The sequence below is a fragment of the Benincasa hispida genome, unplaced genomic scaffold (assembly GCF_027475165.1).
Source record: "Benincasa hispida cultivar pf3 unplaced genomic scaffold, pf3_genome.v1.1 HicScf686, whole genome shotgun sequence".
Lineage (NCBI taxonomy): Eukaryota > Viridiplantae > Streptophyta > Magnoliopsida > Cucurbitales > Cucurbitaceae > Benincasa > Benincasa hispida.
In genome coordinates this window covers 1-20586 of record NW_028326807.1, presented here as the reverse complement: position 1 = coordinate 20586, position 20586 = coordinate 1, and the positions used below count along the sequence as shown (strand labels likewise).

At 32.2% G+C, this 20586-nt stretch overlaps 2 protein-coding genes across 7 annotated transcripts; both read right to left on the bottom strand.

The window, feature by feature from the left end:
• Positions 1-34: 34 nt before the first annotated feature.
• Positions 35-9597, bottom strand: LOC150030020 (transportin-1-like). 2 transcript variants are annotated; one of them, XM_090310154.1, is made up of 18 exons: positions 9083-9597; positions 8283-8570; positions 7855-7944; positions 7600-7677; positions 7421-7501; positions 5360-5410; positions 5069-5154; positions 2995-3061; positions 2842-2898; positions 2713-2742; positions 2499-2558; positions 2246-2359; positions 1564-1677; positions 1242-1340; positions 780-905; positions 626-700; positions 383-454; positions 35-241 (listed from the first exon to the last, which is right to left on the bottom strand). In XM_090310154.1, the coding sequence occupies exons 1-18, from the start codon at positions 9263-9265 to the stop codon at positions 47-49; spliced, it is 1866 nt and encodes a 621-aa protein (XP_090166280.1). In that variant the 5' UTR covers positions 9266-9597; the 3' UTR covers positions 35-46. The 2 variants fall into 2 exon arrangements, with proteins under 2 accessions (XP_090166280.1, XP_090166281.1); XM_090310155.1 differs by having other exon boundaries at positions 8814-9518.
• Positions 9598-18264: 8667 nt separating this feature from the next.
• LOC150030019 (uncharacterized) lies at positions 18265-20583 on the bottom strand. 5 transcript variants are annotated; one of them, XR_016527207.1, is made up of 3 exons: positions 20384-20583; positions 18808-18920; positions 18265-18693 (listed from the first exon to the last, which is right to left on the bottom strand). XR_016527207.1 is itself a non-coding variant. In XM_090310152.1 (3 exons), the coding sequence occupies exons 1-3, from the start codon at positions 20029-20031 to the stop codon at positions 18542-18544; spliced, it is 387 nt and encodes a 128-aa protein (XP_090166278.1). In that variant the 5' UTR covers positions 20032-20583; the 3' UTR covers positions 18265-18541. The 5 variants fall into 5 exon arrangements, 2 of the variants coding, with proteins under 2 accessions (XP_090166278.1, XP_090166277.1); XR_016527205.1 differs by having other exon boundaries at positions 18808-19018; positions 20384-20580; XR_016527206.1 differs by having other exon boundaries at positions 18808-19018; positions 19910-20534.
• Between the last annotated feature and the right edge of the window lie 3 nt (positions 20584-20586).

The following is a 20586-nucleotide window of genomic DNA, read 5'->3' as shown; positions in this document are numbered from 1 at the left end:
TTCACAGCTTTACCCACTGTTCTTAAAAGCATTTCAAATAATTTCTTCAGTGAGCTTTGTGGGACTTGAAAGTAAATATGACTATGCATAAAAAAACAAAGAGCCAATAAGCCAAAACACAAGTCGAGACCTGTGCTATAGATGTGAAGCACTCCAACAGTGGAAAAAGATCTTTGTCTGAGTTCGAAAGTTGCTGCCATTTGGCAATTAATGGTGGCATGAGAATATCAAGATAAACAGGCTGCAATCATGACAAATCAAATTAAATCAGTTTATATGTACTACATGCAGAATATCAAAATTATTGTACAATCAATAAGTTGTTGATCAATAAATGCATCAAAAGAAAAGGAGATGATGAGGTGAAAGCATCATATGTAACCTGATTTAGCTCCCCTCCAACAGCATCTGCTAAGGTTCCAATAGCATCATACACTATCCTTAGATTCCGCCTCTGCATAACACATATACAAGTCATATACAAGCTTTAAGCGAAGATATCTTTCAATCCAGAAAGAAACAGAGTTACTGTTTTTATATACATATATAAAATAAATGTCAGTAGCAGACGTCTCTTTTTCTATCTAATCATTCAAAGGGGGAATTATGCAGGTAATTAGGGTACCTGATATTTTCCAAAAGCACATATTAGGTGCTGCAATATATTTTTCAAATGTGGTGCCAACTCCTCGGCAGCTTCCTGCAAGTTACTAAAACCCCATCATGAACTATATAGGGAATAATTCATTAGCAGGAAAATGAAGTTTCAATAAAAGAACCTCCTCCAGCGTTGCGAAAGCTGAACAAGCAGCTTCTTGCACCCTCTTGTTATTGTCCAATAATCTTCGTAAAAGTCCCATGAGAACCTTGTCAAATTGTTCGTAACCTTTCTGATTTCCAATGCCCTAAGATGGGGGAAAAAGTGAAATATGACACATCAAACACATGCTTCGTAAAAGTCCCATGAAAACATAATCAAACTGTTCATATTCTCAGGGGCCCTAGTTTTGGTCATTCTTGTATACTACGCCAGCAGAGTTCCACAGCCCCACAAGTTTTCTCAAACATTCTAAACATTTCAACTTCATCCCCAAAAATATTATTATAACTTCTCTATCTTTGGCATAATCAAACCACAGGATTAATAATACCACATAATTTAGACAAAGAAGTACGGTAGTTTGTACAAAATTTACATAAATATTCAAAATAAAATAAACTTAACACTCACGAACACATACCTGCACAATGAACTTGCTGAAACGAGAAAGTGTCCAACAAGATATACTCCTTATTAGAGGAAATTTATCATCTAAAAGAGGAATGAGAAATGTAACAATCTGCAAAAAGCACAAATTATTGAATATTTAAATTTATAGGTGAGAAAGCAAGCAACACGAGCAACATTAAGTTATAATATATCACAACCTGCCAAGGGAAATGGATCTACTAAAAAAAAAGAGCAGCATTGGATTAACAAACTTTTGTTGAAAAGATTAATTATGGAAACTCATATCAATCAAGTCATGAACATTGCCTGATTAAAATCATATAACATATCACCTCAGGTAGATGGGGATAAAGTCCACTAATGCAACCTTCAGCTATGGCACCAAGAGCCAATACAGCAGCTTCCCTTTCTTTCCAGGCTTCATCACCATTAGCGGACAAATTGACCTAATAGGAAGCTCAGGCAAAGTTTTTATATCAGAATAAAACATCTACCAAAAAAGAAATTGAAACTATGAAGAATTCTTGGGCACAATAATATATAAAACCCAAATAAGTCTATAAAACTTACAATTCCCTTAGACCAGGTATTGTTTATGATGCATTGAAGCGAGATAAAGACTAATATCAATCAAGAACGTCATTTAATGAATATACACATCAAACCTTTACTTCGGTAAATAAACAAAAATCTAAAATTCATTCAAGGGACTAAAATGCTAAGCAAAAGCAGTTTTGGACAAGCACACACCACAAAAGCAACCATGCCTACGATAACTGTAGAGGGGAAGAAAATAAATAAAAGGGCACATAACTGGAAGAGAGGAAGATACAAGATAAAGTTCACAGTGGATGTCCTGACCGACTGATAATAGAAAGATAATAGAAACAAAAACAGTGAAACATTACACAGCAAAGGTTCTGCTTCTTTAGCCCAATTATTTGCCTTACCTGGACTTTTCTTTCTTTTTTTTCTAGTAAACAAATTTCATTGATGTATGAAACTTTTGCCTACCTCAACAATGGGCATCAACATAGGAAGAATTTCATCCCCAAACACATTTGAGAGAATATCAAGAGCTGCAGCACTGCATTTGCGCAAGTTCCATATATTTACAATGTCATCATCCTGAATTATGCAAAGATGTTGATATTAGAGGAAAATAAACTTAACTTCCTAATCCTAGAGGAAAATAAAACATACTATGTCTTTATCTGTTGATCAAAACCAATAAACCAAAAATAATGAAAATATTAACATAACGTACATCATCTTCTGCATTTTCTGACCCATGTAACCTTGATGAATGGAAACGGGGTTTTAGATCCTGGAATGCAACAATTCAGGCAAAACATTAATAAATATGATACTATTACGTAAATAGCACGTATTCATCATGGACATCAAGGTGGTGAATGTGAAACGCTGGTATTTTCCATTTAAACTCTCCAAAATCAACATTGAAGAAAAAATAATTGTACCTGCTCTCGGTCTGGAAGAGATCCATCTTCCTGTAAAAACGAGTAGAAGGAAGACACATCATGAACCATACTAATTGGCAATCCTATCCTAATTATACAGATATAAAAATTTGAAGTATGCCAGTTCACCTCAGCCTCAAGAAGTGATTCATCGTCATCGGCATAAACCATATTTGATAATAATGCCTACAGAAGTTCAAACATGCACATAAAAAGCATTACAAATATCTCAGCAGCAAGGTATCAAAAGGAAGAAAATATTTATCTGAGCATGTGCCATACTGGAATTAAACGTGGCAAGAACTCTCTTAAGTTCTCAGGAGGTAATTGGGCATCACAATATGCTGACCTGCCAAGCATAACTTAAAATGAAACAGATCTAACAAAGAAAATAACCAACAAAAGTATTCATCAGGTTAGATGGGGAAAATTTTAAAAAAGAGTCATCATCCATTAGCAGTCTCAAAAGGCCAGGGGCGGAAGAACACGACTACTCATTAGGGGCATGATTTACCAATGACAATAAGGGAAAGAAGCTTTATCATGGAGCAAAATATCTTCTCCTTTTGGTAATTACAGCTTATCTACCCTCATTTCACATTGGAGGTGTTTTTGTAATTATCCAATAATAGAATATTCTTTTCTAACTTTAGAACTCAAGGACACAGTTGTACAACCTATAGAAAGAATATTCTTTTCTAACTACTTTCATCAATCAATGAAATGATTTTTGTTTCCTATCAAGGGGAAGAAAATACATAGTAGCAACACTCTTATGCTATGAAATTACAAAGGAAAGGGGATAAAGACTCCAGCCCAGAAGAAAGTACAGTAAGGAGGAATTCCAGTGCCCAGGTTGAATTCCAGTACAAAAATAATGAAGACATATTACCACATAAGTTAAAGAGTTAGGGAGCATCTGTGCTACATGCTCCCCATAAAATAAATAATGTTGTTTCCTTGGGTGAAAGAAATCAATTTCCCGAATAATAAGGGCCTTTCACTGAAAGAGGTAATGATCTGGACCAAATATCCCCACAGATCTATAGCAAAAACGTACTAAATATGAAGTCCAACTCTTCTCCACCTTTTCCACACAAAACATATTATGAGGAATAAGACAAATGGAGGGAAACACCTTAAATGTCTCTTTCATATCTTAGGCAATGCCACCAAACAATGTACTGAATCATCTTAATTATGGATTCTCAAACAGTCTAGCAAAAAACAGGCATACCATGGGCATAAATGCTTTTTGAGTATCTTAATTTTTTTCATAGACAATTTGTCTGACTCTACAACATTTGGGTATTAAGAAAACTCGTAAGATATTAAATCCTAAGCAGGTGGCCACCATGAATTCTTTCAACCTTTTTTTAATGAGATGTTCCCTTATTTACCACTAGACCAACTCATGATGGTTCTTTTTTAGCATCTTAATTTCTAAAGAAAAAAAACCAGAATTCTTGCTCCGGGTTGATAGTGAAGAAAATGTAAAAATAGCTAGAAAACCAGTTTCATATAAACTCAAAGCCAAAAACTACTTGTTAATCAGGGATATTGAGACAAGACCACAAACAAACATGATCAAGATAAAACAGAAAATAAAGAGTGAAGAAAGGTGCATGTATGAGCATTGAGCACACAACCAAACAACACAAATTCTCAACTCATTCGAGAAATGAGCTTTATCAAAGCTCAAAAGTTTAGAAGCCTTCCAAGAATGTAGATTATGATATTAAACTTAAACCTAACGACACACAGAATAACAGACAGTAAAATACAAAATGATAGAAAAGGTATACAATTATATTAAAGAAAATGGCATTTTGTTGTCAATTAGCTATATTGTGGGCATCTTCCGGGAAGCATGGCTTGAAACAAAATAAGAAAATTACAACAGGGGAGACTTCCTTGGTAGAAGTTTTAGATCTTGCCTTATTTGTAGCATCCTCTCGAGTTCTCTCTCTAAATCTTTTCATAATTATTCTATATCTCCTTCGGTAGAGGCTAATCATAAAACCTCTTTTGCAATTCCTCGTGTTCTAAAAGGTATGCCCCCTTCATATTCATATATTTAATTCATCATGAAATTTGCTTCTTATAATAAAAGATGGAATTATATCCAATAGTAAAAAAAATCATGTAATAACAAGCCCATCAATACAATTTCCCCTTCCCCAAAATTATGCAGAATAAGCAAACAATTAAAGAGAAAATAAAGGAATAAATGAAACTAGAAAAAATGACAACAATAACCAAACTCATCTACAAAATTAAAGTTGTATAAACAAGTACTAGACATATACCAGTTAAGACAGATAGAGAGGTGTATAGTTTACAAGATGACGATTACCAAAATTCACAGGCTTCAAGTGAAACTTCCTCGTCAGCATCCTTGTTGACTTGCAACATGTATTCAATTACATTCCGCAGGTGTGGCTGCAAAATCACATGATAAAAAGTTTTTTCAAAAACGTGCAGCAAAAAAATATATTGATGTAGTATAAAGAATGATAAAATTATTAGTCAAGAAAATGGAGGAGTTAGATAGAAACCAACTCAAATTTTGTGTCCGAGGCACAAAAGGCAGGAAATTTTTAAGATATGGTACACAATCCAAACAAGCAGCAAATAGGAAACCAACCTCCAAGAAAGTTGGGCGTACTTCAATTAGCTGAACAAATGCTTGACAAACCTGCTCGACATAGATGCAAAGCAAAGAAAAGAATTAAAACTACTTGTTAATCAACAATCAACCCAAAAGCTTAAATTGATGTGTTACGATAAATTCAATTATAACAATACTTTAAAACTCTCCCTCACTGGTAGACTTACAAATTTGTAAAAGGTCCAACGAGTGAAAATCAATATTAATTAGGTTGGAAATCAACATTATAGGGGTTAGAAGAACATATGACTTTCTACTCTTATTTCATATAAAATCACCTATCAACCCGAAAACTTAAGCTGATGGATTAACATAAATTTAGTTGTATCAATACTTAACACTAAACTACTCTAAGCCCACATTATAGGTGCCAAACAGATGATTTATTGCAACATCCTAGGGCTTCATTACCTTTCTTCTATAAGAAACCAAAGGATTTATTAATCAATGAGACGTATTTACACACAAATATTTGAAGATAAGATACTCACGCACAGAACTAAAAAGAATAGAAAACTAGGGGAAGGAAAATGGTGAGAGACGAACCAAATTCTTTAAGATCTATGGGGAAAAAAAAAACATTCAATTATTAACCCAAAATGCAAAATATTCCAGATCCAAAATCAACTAGCTATTTCAAAAGAAGTTGTTTTTATCCCATCCTAAAAAATTCTCTAATTTTGTTCAAACCAAGGTTTTTTGCATGGCACCATGCATGCATTAAGCTTTTCCTCTAGAGAGATGGACATTGGACAATAGAGTAGACATCAAAAAACACAAAAACAAAAACAAAAAAAAACAAACAAACAAACACACCAAATTTTTCCGAGAGCCTGAGCGTCAGCAATGTGTGACCTAACAATCTATAAAATTAAATAAAAGAGAACACTGATCCAAATAGACTACAGAAAACTTTTCCAATTGGATAAGAGAGAGTTGAAGTCGTAGTTGTTTAAAGGACAATATATTTAAAGTTGTAATTGCTTAAAGGGCCAGCTGGAAAGAGAGGCCTCAAGAGGACATCTTGTGGGGATCTTTCCTTGTCTTGAAAAATTCCAGAGCTCCTTCCATTCCAAATCTTCCAAATAACCGCCTTTATGATGTATGCAAAGTGTGTTCTTTGTTGACTTGAAAGGATGGTCTTTACAACACTTACGTAATACAGGAGAAGAAACATGAAAAGGAAAACAACCTTATGCCAATGGAAGAGGAGTCTATCCCAACAAGAGAGTTCACAAAAGACATCACCAGTCAAACTGGAACAAAAAGCTACTAAAATTACAGAAGACTTTACAAACGCCACTCCATCCTGAGACCAACCAAATACATTTGCAGAAATCCCTATAGACTTTTTGATGAGGAGAATTATAAAATAATTATTATATTTGAGTTTAATATTTGTTTAGTTGTTATTTTAGATTAAGTAGTGTTTAATTAGTATTTTAGGATTAATCAGTTGATTGTCTAGTTTCCTTGTAACTATCACTTTTAGGTTGTCATAGGGGCTTTTGAATATTTTTTAATATAGAACTAGAAGAACATTGTTTTTTGGAGAGTTTTCTCTCGTCTAAAGGATGGAATTCCCTTGTTTGGCCATAAAGCCTTTGCTATCAGATTAAAATTATCTGATTTCTAACAGGGAAAAAAAACAGAACATTACAGTAATCAAATTACCCTGTCCTCAGCAGGCCTAGCCCACAGCAGCGAGCTTCATCATGATCACAAGTATGAAGTATACATTTAACTAAAAACCTAGTGAACAAAAATATATCTTTGATGGATACCCTTCAAACTAAATTACCTTCTGAGAGGATACGCTTGTATATTTAGAAGAAAAATGCAACTGACTCGAAAATTCCCACTAACGGTCAAGTAGCCACTTCCATTTATCCCAAGAGATATATATACACATTGACAAGAATGCATCAATCTCCACGTATTAAATTTCTCTTCGAGGAAAAAGGAAAAACAGGCCACTCCATGATTTAGCAGCTATGATAACACAAACTCTAGACGCACTTAGACTAGAGCACTAACCAGCTTTCGCACATCTGGCGTAGGGTCATTAGCAAGAACAAATAAACCTTGAAGATACTGGTCCATGGATATATATAGTGCCTGCAATCATACATATTGTAACAACCATTATCAATACAAAGACCAGAACAAGGTTCAAAATAAGTATTGACAAAGTGTATCACATACTTATTACTTACAGTTGGCATCAGCATGATGTATTGATTCACAGAACTCAAGGAAAGTTTTCTCAATGCAGTATGTGGCGACTGAAAAAACTGTTTACAGATACCCAAGTGCAAGAATCAGGAAACAGAGGTTTAACAGGTAAAAGTGAAAAATAAACTGAAAAAACTTAACAAATCTAGGTAGATAATCTAGTTGCCTACAATGTCAATTGAGTCGATGATAAATACAAGTAAAAAATAGATATGAAGGGTACAAGTTGACCATACCTGAAATAATCTAGGAAGAAATATGTTGATTGGGCGTTCAGACAATCCAGGTACATCTGAGTCAAGCACTTGAGGTATATCTTCACAAATCTAAGCGAAAATTTATAAATACATATAAATAAATGTCAAATTGTTTCAACATAAATTTAAAATAAAACTATGTTGCAGATCTTTATTGAGAGAGGTCGATGATTTTTAGCATGGACCAAAATATCAAATTTTATTCTCACAAAGTTTAAATCTGCCAGAATCAAATTATTCAATTTACAAACAAAACAACCCTCCCTCAAGGAGCAGTCTAATCTTAATCGAACTTCACCATGCTTGTATAGAATATAGACTGAACAATTATATGACCAGAGTTTTGTTCCATACATTTAAACCTATTAAAACTAGACAAGGTAAGATTCTAGGATAGAGAATAAAACCTTGGACAGAGCATCCATAGCACCTTCCATGTGATTCTGGTCTTTACTGTCTAAGCATCTTACAAGTGCTTGCAACAACTCAGGCCACCCCAATATTCCCCCTAGTTGAACAATGACACTGATGATGGTCCCGACTGTAGACCTAATATGTCTGTCTGCAGCTCCCATACATGGCAACAATTCGGATTTAATATATTGCTGAAAGGCAGGAGTCATCGACTTGTATGCAGTTCTGAGGTTGTTTTTTAAAAGCAAGCCAGCAGCCTGTCGAACCTCAACTGATTTACCCTGCAGAAAGCTCCAATATATCAACTCAATTTCTAAATTCCAAACCTATAATCAAGTGAATAGCAGGCTAAATCTAAAAGAAACCCGGTGTAGCCTAAGTGACTAAAGGAGATAACCCTCCAAGAATCAAGCTTTAGAATATTTATTATGAATCCAGTGGTATCAAATACATGAGAAGGGACTCCATTTATAGGGAAGTAATACACAAAAGATAGTAAAAAGATTAACCAAGAATTTACTCACGAAATCCCTTTATCCTCAAAAATCAAACTTCCATTCAACAAATATCTTGGGAGCAAACAAGCATTCCGGTCGCATCAAGAGAAGTACTCAAGAATTGATCAACCAATTTATCCCAACTCTACAAACTCTGTCAAACCCGAACCCGCAAATTAAAACCCAGAAGTCTCAAGAAGTTCACAGTCCAATCCAACCAACCCCATCAAAACCCAATAAGCGAAATTGCCAGACCATTCAAACAAAACCGCAAAAGAAGAGAGAACTAGAAGAACCTCGGCTCGTGCAAGAATAAAAGCGAGGTAATTATTGAAGTCGGGGAACTGAGAGTATTGCTGAAGTTGCTGCCAAATCTGGGACTTGTCAGGATTCGAAGAAGGAGAAATTTGCTGCTCCAGCAAGCCGCAGATCTCGTTGAACCCATTTTCCTGGGGATGCCAAGATGCACTCGCCGCCATATCAATCGATTAAAACCCAAGAAAAACAAACCCAATAAAGAACTAAAACTGGAAATCGTATTGATAACAAAGTAAAGGGTTCAAAGGGGCGCAGGCGAGAGGGGCCGCAATTTGATTGAATTGAAAATTGAAGAACAATGATAAAAGAATTTGTTGGAAGCGGCCGATGAGGGAAGAAAGAGAGGGAATTATATAGGTGGGTCGGGTTACGATATCAAGCGTGAGTGACAGTATCGTCAAAATTATTGGAGGCGACGAGAATTGGACAATTCCACTGTCTTTTAACTTTAACGTTTTCTTTGGTAAATTGAAGGAACACAGCATTTTGTATTGTTCTTCAAATGTTTTGCTCGTAAGATGTTTAACAAGTTTTTATTTTTTGTTGAAGGAATCTCTTAATTTGTATAGTTTTATCTTCTCACTTTTTTTTTCTCTTTAATGGTCACTCATGCAATCAATTATGTGACTTTTGAATAAATAATAAATTTATATGATTAATAGTGTTAGTCTAAGTAGGGTAGCTGTGCCAAATGATATGATAGACAATGCGACATCGAATTTTCTAAAAAAGTAAAATTTTCAAATACAACATGATACCTTTTAAATACATTCACATATTTAAAGTGAGTCGAGACTTAAGTTTAGTCGAAATATTACTATCGCGAGTTAATAGATCTTGAATTGATAATGGTTTCATGAGGTAGGATGTTTCTTCTTTTTTTTGAGATATAATAGCTATATTGTACTTGTATAAAAGTTGTCGCATGTCACAAGTCACATCGTTTCGTCGAATCATCTCAAAGTGTTGGTCGGATTAAAGACCTCTCAAGATATATATTGCACTCACCTAATAGTCTAACTCAAACATAATCTAAGCTAAATGTTATTTAATGATAAGTACATTGAAATTCATAGAGGCTATTTGGCTCACTTAGTCGAGTTCGGAAATTTAGAGTTAGGAAGTCTGAATTTAGGGTGCAAAGTTGTTTAGTATGAAGTTAGGAAACATTAGAGAGAAAAAAATATAGAATATGGAGTTCATCGATTAATGTGCAAATTTCAATAAAAACATTGTTAAAGTTGGTAAAATTGAGTTAACGATTTATGAAGTTTGTGTGTCAAACACCTCCATATACTATAAGTAAGAAATACAGGTCAACCTTAAGATTGTTGGATATTACTATACTGTGAAAGACGTGAAGAATGGATGGATTATATATGACGTGAAGAATTGATGGATTATATATATAGTTCATTCTTAACATTCAAATTTGATTAAAACAATAGATGACATTTCATTTATAAATTTAGCATATGTTAAATTAGTAATTTCTTCCATTTGATGAGTCATGTTTGAATTTGGTCAAGTCACAACTCAATTGAGTTACGTTTGACATATATTTTAATCTTGTATTTATTTTGTTTTGGAAAATTACTTTTGCTAGCCTATAAATATGAACTTACTTCTTCATTTGGGACATCACATACCAATTTGAAAAGTTCACATCTCCTCTCCTTCTTGCTTTTGATCGTAAGTTTATTTGAGAACAAGTATTTAAGTTTTCTCATATTTGAATAGTTTGTGGTTGTTGTTCTACCAGAATTAGTCTATATATCCTGTTGAGACGATTATTATAGTTGACTTACAACCCTTACAAAGCAAATAGTTGTTTTTAGGATAGTGTTGTTGTCATCGCGCCTCAACTACCTACTGAATTTTCACAAGATATTGAGGTTTTTTTGTTGTTTTAATTAATAACCAGCATCATTCCATTTGGACTAGCTTACTTTTGAGTTTGAACATTATTGTATACAGTGTCGATACCTTTAAACTATGATTGTATATGTATTCATCTTATTAGTGTTATTCAATTATGACATACATATCATTAACTCGATCAATATATCAAATTTTCAAGTTTTTATTGATTGTTAATTTCAATAGTTGCTTTTACAAGCTTATGAATAAAGATAATAAGGGATGTGATTAATACACATAATGTTGAGAGAGAGTGTATGGAGTACCTATGGTTTATAGACAAATTCAAGCAAGTCTATGTGTGATAATTAACTCTTAGAACAGGTAGTCTACAACTCTAAGATTTTAAAATATCTACAAGTTTATACACAAATTTTATAGTTGCTTTTACAAAAAAATTATTCACAAGTTTGTAAAATCTCTCTCTTATTTCAAAGAAAGCAAATTGGGTTGTACAACTTTAAGATTTTGCATTAGTTAGTTAAATTAGGATCTAATTTTCTATTTCTTTTTTTCTTTTTTTACAAGTTGTTGGATTAAGATATTAGTGTTAGAACTAAAAATAAATAAATTAAAATAAAATGTCCATTACTATTGAGCTATGTTCACTTTGTAGCATATAATATAATTAGCCTGAAGCTTACTTTATATTACTTTTTTTTTATTATTAAAAATATGCTCACAAATATCAATTTATATATTTGAATTTTGGGAGTTTTATCAATTTAAACTATAAAATAATAATTATATAAATTTAAACTCTGAACATTCAAGTGTATCAATTTAAACCTTGAAATTGCATAAGTGTAACCAAATAAAACATGATGAAGGGTTTAAGTGATAGGTCTAAATTGATGTAATTATTAGTTTGAGGTTTAAACTAATACAACTCTTATATTTCGGGTTTTAATTGATACAATTATTAATTTATGATCTAAATTAATACAACCTTCAAAGTATAAATTGATATTTGCTTTAGATTATTTGATATTGTTTTTCAAAAATATATATTGATATTGGAAAAGTAAAAATCTGTACATATCAGAATGACCATAGCTAGCATAAATACTTCTTGACCACCAAGAAATTTGTGATTTAAATATCACCTTGATTTTTGTATTTTGAAACTCGTTGAATGTTAAATTATGTACTTTGAAATATCGAATTTGAGTTCTACTTTTAATAAAACTTAAATTTAGTCTATATTGCTTGTGTTGATTTTTCTTAAAACTTTTTATTACCTATTATCCTTTGCAACATAATTTTTTTACATGAAAATTCTTATTCTGATTTAACCCATTTTGTTATTTTTTAAAATAATTTGGAGATACAAAATTTAAGATTTTTATTAGGAGTGTGTAGAAAAAAAAATTAAAAATCTGAAAATAGAGATACTAATTTTTTTAGGACAGAGACAAAATTAAATTAACCAAAAGACCAACCTTAAATTTAAGTCCTTTCTTTTCTTTAAACAAGCAAAAGAAATGAAAAGACCAAACTGGCCTTCACATCCATCACTTGTAAAGTTGCAAGATTGAGTTTAACTTGTCTAGACATCACATCAAGGTTTATAGATTTCCAATACTTCCAACTTAACTTTTAAGAAAATAAATTATGATAAATGTGTCCAAATTCCAATTCAAAGTTTATTTAGGTTATTCCTCAAAAGAATAGTAATAAAGTTTGATTAGGTTCAATTAAAACATTTTTGCCTAAAAAAAACTTCTATCTCTATATTCAATAGGTTGTCTCTAAATCTAGAAAGTTTATAATGTGTCAATTAACTTTCAATTTTTTTTTAACAAGTCACTAAATTTTGAAAATATCTAATAGATTTACGAAGATTCAATATTTGTGTATAATATGTCTCTTATTTAAACTTTTTTTAAGGATAAAATACGATTTTTGTTTATGGGTTTTGAATCTAGCATTTATTTGGTCTCTAAGTTTCAAGATGTTACAATTTTAATTTTGATTTATATTTTTATTTGGTTCATAGATTTCAAAATGTTATATTCTTAAATCTTACCTTTGAATTTGAGTTTAATATTTAGTTGGTCTCTAGATTTCAATATTTACACATTACCCTCGAGTCTCTATTAATGCTTAATTTTGGTTTTTTGTGTAATTGATTAAAAATAATTATGGTGAATTTTTTTAAAATTAATTTTAATAGTGATAGAATATTAGTGAAAATTACTTTCATTAAAATTAATTATTAGACATTAATACCATGGTTGGAAAGTGAGGTTTTTTTTTTTTTTTTTTTTTTTTGAAATATCAAAAGTAAAGATGTAAACTTTGAAACTCAACGGACGAAATGAAAACAAGACTAAAGAATAAAAATACAATATTTTAAAATTTAGAAACTAAATAAAAACTAAAATAAAAATCTAGGGTCTAAAATTAATTAATTATTTTGATACAAAATTAATTATTATTAAAATTTGATGTGGTCGATAACATATTAAAATTTCATATTTTTTTTTTGAAAGAATATATCTCGAAAGGTGAAAAAATATACTATGTTTTAAGCACTAATTAGAGGCTGTTTGGAGCTGAGTTAAGATAGGATGTCTGGAGTTCATATGTATAGTGTGCAAAGTTATTTAATCTGAGTTCATATGTTTGTGTTTGAGGTATAGAGTTGAGTTCATATGTTTGGGTATCTGATGCAATTTTTTTAACACTAAATAATATGCTTTTATGATTACTATTTTTGTTTTGAATTTTTTTATTCAATAATTCTACCAATCTTTGTTTGAATAAAATATAAATTGTAATTTTTTTCTTTTAATTTTTTAGAATTTTTATTTATTTCTTTCTTTTCTGGGTATTGAACAACCATTAACTCATTACATTTCTTATACAAATATGTTAAATAAAATGAGAACTAAAGCGAAATCAAAACTTTCTAGCCAATTTTTCTTCATGAATTTCATTATGACCTTCTTCTTTTTATTTTTCTTCTTACTGTTGCTCTATATTTTTACTATGTCATGTATTTTTTTTTTTAATTAAATCTCCCTCATCGTCGTAAAAGCTAATGGAATGTCACCACATTTATTCAACAGTTTTACTTTCATTTTCTCTGAATCTGGAGCATCATATCTCTATTTTTCACTAATTTTTACTCGAAAATGTTCCAGATTTTTTTTTTTCATTTTATGGTTTTTTTTGTTATATGTTGCATAATTTTCAACTACATACGTACTTTTCGTCTAAATATTCTCAACACTCATTTGATGTATGAATTCATTACATATAGATGTTGCATTTAATGTAGACAAAAAAATATTTTTCATAACCAACAATCCTACAATATACTTTAAGTGGTTGTCGAAGTTGATTATCGAATATGATTTTTGCTGGAGTTTGAGCGGGAGGTGGTTGTTGGAGCTTGAAGTTAGTCACATAAAGGTATATTGGAGTTGATTGTCGAAGTTTGTCATCGGAAGTAGTTTTTGAATCCTAGAGTTGGGCAAGCGAAAGTGGTCGTCGAAGTTAATCATCAAATATGATTTTAGTTGGAGATTGTAGTCGAATGTGACTTTAGGAGCCCAAAGTTAGTCACATGAAGGTGGTATTAGAGTTGGTTGTCGAAGCCTTGAGTTGGTCATTAGAGTTGCTCGCTCAAAGGTGATCATCGAATATGATTTTCATCGGAGTTTGTAGTTAGAGGTGGTTGTTAGAGCCTATGAAGGTAGTTGTTAGAATTGGTCATCGGAATTGAAGGTGGTCGTCAGAGTTGAGTTACCGGAGGTGGTTGTCGGAGTTGGTCGCGCGAAGTTTTTCGGAGCACGGAGTTGGTCGTCGGAGCTGTCATCGAAGATGGTTGTGAGAGTCTAAATTTTGTCGTCGGAATTGTCAACGGAGGTGGTTATCAAAGCCCGGAGCCGGTCGCCGGAGTTGTCATCGAAGATGGTTGTCGGAGTCCGGAGTTGGTCGCCAGAGTTGTCATCTGAGTTGGTTGTCGGAGCTCGGAGTTAGTTATCAGAGTGTGATAATTCTTGGAGTGTGACAGTAGCCAATGGGTGGAGCTATCGAAAACATGGGGAAGAATGGAGAATTGGGGTGTATTTTAAACTCAACTCCACTAACATTTAAAGTTTGTGAGCCAAATATTAAGTTGATATATTATACCAACTCAACCCATGTTGGTGAGCCAAATACTCTCTTAGAGTTTTTTATTGTTTAAAAAATAAAAAAGATATCAACCTGAATATAGTTTAACTAAAATAAAATATGAAGAAAAAAAAAAAGTCGAACCCACCATCATTGGAAAAAAAATCATTTTTTTAAAAAAAATCTAATTAGACGGCTAAAAATATCCCAACGGTTTATTTTTTGTTTTCTTTTTAAAGAGTATCTCAGATATACTTTTCATTTATAATGTTATTACAGATAAAATAAAATAAAGAACAAAAGTGTATATAAATTAAAAAAATAACAAAATTGTATAAGTTGTATTAGTTTTTTTTTTTTTTCTATCATGATTTGGCTTTCCTTTAATGTACATGTGATAGCTACTTAAAGGGATTTACTTCCATCGGTCTATCTTTTGAATTTCATGTACAAGAAACAGTATTATTCCTATATATGCATGTATGTGTGGTTAATTGGTTTTAAATTCATAACAATTATTCCTTTGACTTTAGTATCTGATATTTTAATCTCTATATTGGAGTACAAGGAAAAATTGGAAAAAAAAAATGCTTAAACCGCCCTAAACTACTTGTTGGTTCGGGTTGAATTCGGTTGGTTTCATGTTGAAAAATATAAAAAGGAAAAAATCTCGATCAGGTTTAGGTTGATGGAAAAAATGAAAACCAAACTAATCGATACTATGAATATAATAAATGTCATCTCTAACTTCAAAGAGTGAGTTTGTCAGGTTGGCTAGGAGGTGTCTGGTAACTTCCAAGTGGTTTGAATTTGAAGTAATGCAACATTTTAAATTTAACTTCGTTAATAAAAAATGCACGCAGAAGAGAGGATGAAAAAAGGAAAATCTAAAGTGATGGTTTTCCTCTCTAAAGATCGAAGGTTCAACCTCTATTCTCATAGTTATATTCGAAAAAGTCAAACTGGTTTGGTCAGTGTTCACACGAGGCTTCCGGAGATATTTGTTTCGTGGAGTTGAACTTGAGTTGGTGTTGATTTGATGCGATGTGGTTCGATCTCTAATACTTGATCCTCTAATTCTCTTTCAGTTGGGTGAATGTGCTTGATTTGAAGAAGAAAAGACACTGGAAGAGTTTTCAGAGTGCATAATTGTTGACCCCTTCAGATGAGGAGAGCTTATATATTTATAGAGTTCACGGGTGTGCTTGGGCTTGGCCTTTGGGCCCAATTAGTTGGACTTGGGCTTGGTTGATCTATGGAATTGGCCTTTGGGCCCAATTAATCGAATTTAGGTCTTATTTGACATTTGGGTCAAATTCAGTCTATTTTTGGACTTAGTTAGACTTTGACTTAAATAATAATATCAAATTAGGTCCAATTAATCAACGGTCATGATAAACCACGTGGCGTCATTGAAATTTGTTTTCAACTTACATATGTCAACTCCTAATTGAACCCAAATTTAATGATTTGAAATTCCATCATTAATTTAGTAAGTGACGTGACAACTTGTGATCGGTCTAAAATTTCTCATTCAACGGTTCAATTTCTCAACTAGCTTGCACCCCTACTTTATACTATTAAATTAGTTGTAATTTAATCTCTATTGTAAAAATTTAGTAGGTTACATATGGTGATTCAAATAAAACTAAAATAAAAACGTGACACTTCACTTTTACTTTTTTTCATCGAAGGGATTAAATTGTTATGATTTTAAAAGTTTATGTGTAGTTTAATAATCTTTTTTTTTTTTTTTTTTTAATGAAATTTATGTTTGTTTATTTTCTACATCTTTACCATACTTTTCACATTTCCTTACTAAATATTTGAGTTTTTGGTCAAATGCAAAAAAACAAAAAAGGTTTTAGAATATTATTCTTTTTTAATCTTCAAAATTTAGCTTTAGAACATTTATCAAACAAGAGAGTAAATCAACAAGTGTACAGAAGTACTATAGAAGACCTTAAAATTAAATTGTTATAACTAAACATTTTAATAGTTAGCTAAATTCTTTATTTAAAAAAAACCCTATTTTTATTTAGTTTTCCAAACTTAGGGTTTATTTTTTTAAAACACTCCCAACAAATATATAATAAAACATATAAATCAATAGGTAAACATGAAGTAGTGTTTATCAACTTAAATTTTAATTTTCAAAAATCAAAAATAAAAAAACCAAATGATTATCAAATAAGACCTAATTTATAACAAATTTAAAAGTAAAAAAAAAAAAAACTTTCGACATACAAAAACTCAAGAACTAAATTGTTATTTCAATAAGAGTACATGGATTAAAAGGGTTTAACTTATATTAACTAGTTCAAGTATATTTAAACACGAGTTCCATTTCTTTAATATTTATATCAAATCAAATCCTATCTCTTCAATTAAGCCATGATACATACCATTCATAAAAGATAATGGAAATAAGTAACAAGTTATTTAAGCATCTCCGACTGAACATAACTCAACTAGTAAAGACATTACTTCCAAATATTTAATAGCATATGCCAAGTTTGAAATATATATGAGAGAGGTCAACCAACGGAATTTTTTTTGGACCTATTTGGATTGACCATTGAAAAAATATATTCTTAAAAAAAACTTTAAACATTTTTGATAAAAAATGATTAAAATTCACTTGAAGATCTATTTTAAATGGTCGTTAAATACACAAATTTCTTTCAAAATGATTTGATTTTTAAGTTAACCATTAAACTCACCAATCAAATGTTCTTTGCCCACATATTTAGCATTACATTGGTTTCTTAAACTTGAAAAGAGTAGAAAGCAAAAGAGACTTTTCTCATCAGATTTGGAAGGAATGATCGACATTAAGTACAAGATTTACTTTTTAAAATTTGATTGGCAATACAAGGACTTAAAAGAAGCCACTAAACTTTTGCAAATCATTTCAACTTAGATTATCAATCAGGAAAAAGATCCAGCATGCTCTGCCTTGAGCAGTTACTCTAAAAATAGTTTTACCTTACAATACGATAAAACCTCATAAATAGTCTATGTAGTTTGATAAAATTCTCATAAATAATCTACACTGTAGATACCAAAATTTAACTTTCCAAAAACCATATAACCAAATTTACAATTTAACCAATGTATAAATATGGGTGTATCCCAAGATGATGCATTTATCTTTATGTATTCGATTTTCATCCCAAAAAAAAAATAAAAAATAAAATATAGACTTTATTATCGGACAATTTGGTAGGATGCATAAAATAGATCTAGTATTAGATGCATCTAGGTAGTAAATACTGGCCTATGGATTGTTGTCGCCCGTACAACAAAATCTACATTGATTCACTCTTCTTTCGGTGGATAAGTGAGTAACAATCAAGCATCCATAGATGGTGGCAGTGGCACAACTCGTTTTAGACAAATAGGTGGGACTGCCCACCAAGGCCTAAACTTTTTCTCTCTAGCAAAAGCTGCCATTGAAGCTGTAGAAGGTTGGGAGTTACATGATGACTGTTAGGTGGGTTGGGAGTGACCTGCAGCTTGAAAAAGGCTTCATTTATCATTCCTGTAAGGGAAAATCCAAGGAGAGAGAGAAAAGGATAAGAAAGAGAGGAAAAACACGAGGCAGTAATATATTTGATGTGATGTAAGTAGGAATAGGAGACTGTAAAATATGTACCTTTTTGTTTTTCTTTCTCTTTTCTATTTTTCCTTTGGGGGGCTGCTCTCAGAGCTCTGAACTTCATAGTGTAATTTCCTGCAAATTTGCTATCCTCCCTCTTGCCTTTTTCGCTGTAGACAATCACTTTTGAATTGCAATAAGTGATGTGATGATGTGATGTTTCTTGTTCAATTGGTATCCTTTTTCAAATGCGTTTATTTTTAACAAGCTACAAATGAAACCAACAAAATTTTGTACAAGTTTACAGATCAAAACAAGGTAACTGAGTAGATGAGAATCAAAACGATATGAAAATTGGAAAAGATCAATTGTGGAGGTAGCCAGTAGAGTACTCAGGACTGCCTAATAATGCACTATCCCAATCAATTAAAGAACAAAAAAACTTAAGCAACAGAATTGATGTGGAGCCGATTTCATTACAGAAGAATAATGGTGAAAGAGCAATTAGGTCCACATGGGAAGGCTGTTTTAGCACAAATCATGCTAGTCAGCTTTGGTCTAAAGGAAAAGAAAAATCTCATGAACACCAAAATCTTAAGCAGAACAACTTTATCAGACCCAAACAAGTACTCTAATCATATCAGTCTTGCAATATCTGGTTTCAAAACCAGTGGATTCAACGTAGTGATGTTTATTAATGAGAAATAACTCAATCTTTTGCTTCACAATGTATTTGTTCTATCAATGGAAACAAGTCAGCAGACAGAAACAACAAAAGAAATGTTAGAACGCAGAGCACAAAACATCAAAAGTTTTCAGCTGCAACCAAAAGCAAGAAAACTTGATGAAAGTATTTTGTAATGGTTCGGCCTTTAAGGATATGGCTGAAGGATTCAAATATGTTCCCAGTACTGAAAGAAAACATACAAAATGCTTGATGACACACGTACATACGACAATGGAAGTCCATAAGAATGCCTCCAAAAATTGTAGACAAGTACATAAAGAAGAACCACACTTCCCCATCAACTTCAAAATTTTGAAAAAGAACTAAAATGTTCTCAGTTCATAAGAATGCCTCCAAAAATTAGACAAGTACATAAAGAAGAACCACACTTTCCCAAATGTTCTCGCTTGATAACCATCTTCTAATCTTTACCTTGAGTTATCCGACCCATCAATGGATTCCTCTCCATTTTCAAGATCAGAAACCAACAGAATCACGCCGTAAGCCGTACAAATTATCTTGTCTGAACTCCGAGAATCTCGCTCTATTATCATGGCACAATTCCCAAGGTCCTCCCTCTACAGGCTTCCAACACATGCTAAAACCTACTCTCCTTCCTCGAATCAAAAGTCAAAACCATAGAAATCTATAAGGACCTACACTACACTACATTTATATCAATAATCTAGCAGGAATTAAGCTTCCGTGAGGTAGAATTAAAACTGCGATTAGTAGTTGCTATAGCCGTCGCCTTGAATGAAATTCAATAACATAGATCTAGATACGAATGTTCTGGGCACATTGTTTCGGTGATAAAGATACAAGCAATCAAAGAATTGAAGCGATCACTAGTTATCCAATACGCTAACGAAATAATACATAAAGAAAGCCCTAGAAGATGCGAACCAGCGTCTCGGGAGATCAGGATATCAGCATCAACGAGCATACAACAGGGCGAACTCCTGTGGCGGCTTGCGTCGAGCAGAGGGAAGCTATTGCAGCCACGGCCGACGCCACCGGCGAGTCCGGTAGATAAATCCATAACACACAGATTAGTGAGGTTGGCGAGCTCACTTGAACAGAACTTAAAACTTTTTTTCTTTAACAAA

Coding starts and splice junctions, on each gene's coding strand:
- LOC150030020 (XM_090310154.1), bottom strand. CDS start 9,265: ATGGCGGCGAGTGCATCTTGGCATCCCCAGGAAAATGGGTTCAACGAG. Junction 2,743..2,841: donor AATCACTTCTTGAGGCTGAG/GTGAACTGGCAT, acceptor TCGTTTTTACAG/GAAGATGGATCTCTTCCAGA. Junction 2,559..2,712: donor CTCTTCCAGACCGAGAGCAG/GTACAATTATTT, acceptor GTTGCATTCCAG/GATCTAAAACCCCGTTTCCA.
- LOC150030019 (XM_090310151.1), bottom strand. CDS start 20,519: ATGGATTTATCTACCGGACTCGCCGGTGGCGTCGGCCGTGGCTGCAAT. Junction 18,934..20,383: donor CCTGATCTCCCGAGACGCTG/GTTCGCATCTTC, acceptor GCAATTCAAAAG/TGATTGTCTACAGCGAAAAA. Junction 18,694..18,807: donor AGAGAAAGAAAAACAAAAAG/GTACATATTTTA, acceptor TTTCCCTTACAG/GAATGATAAATGAAGCCTTT.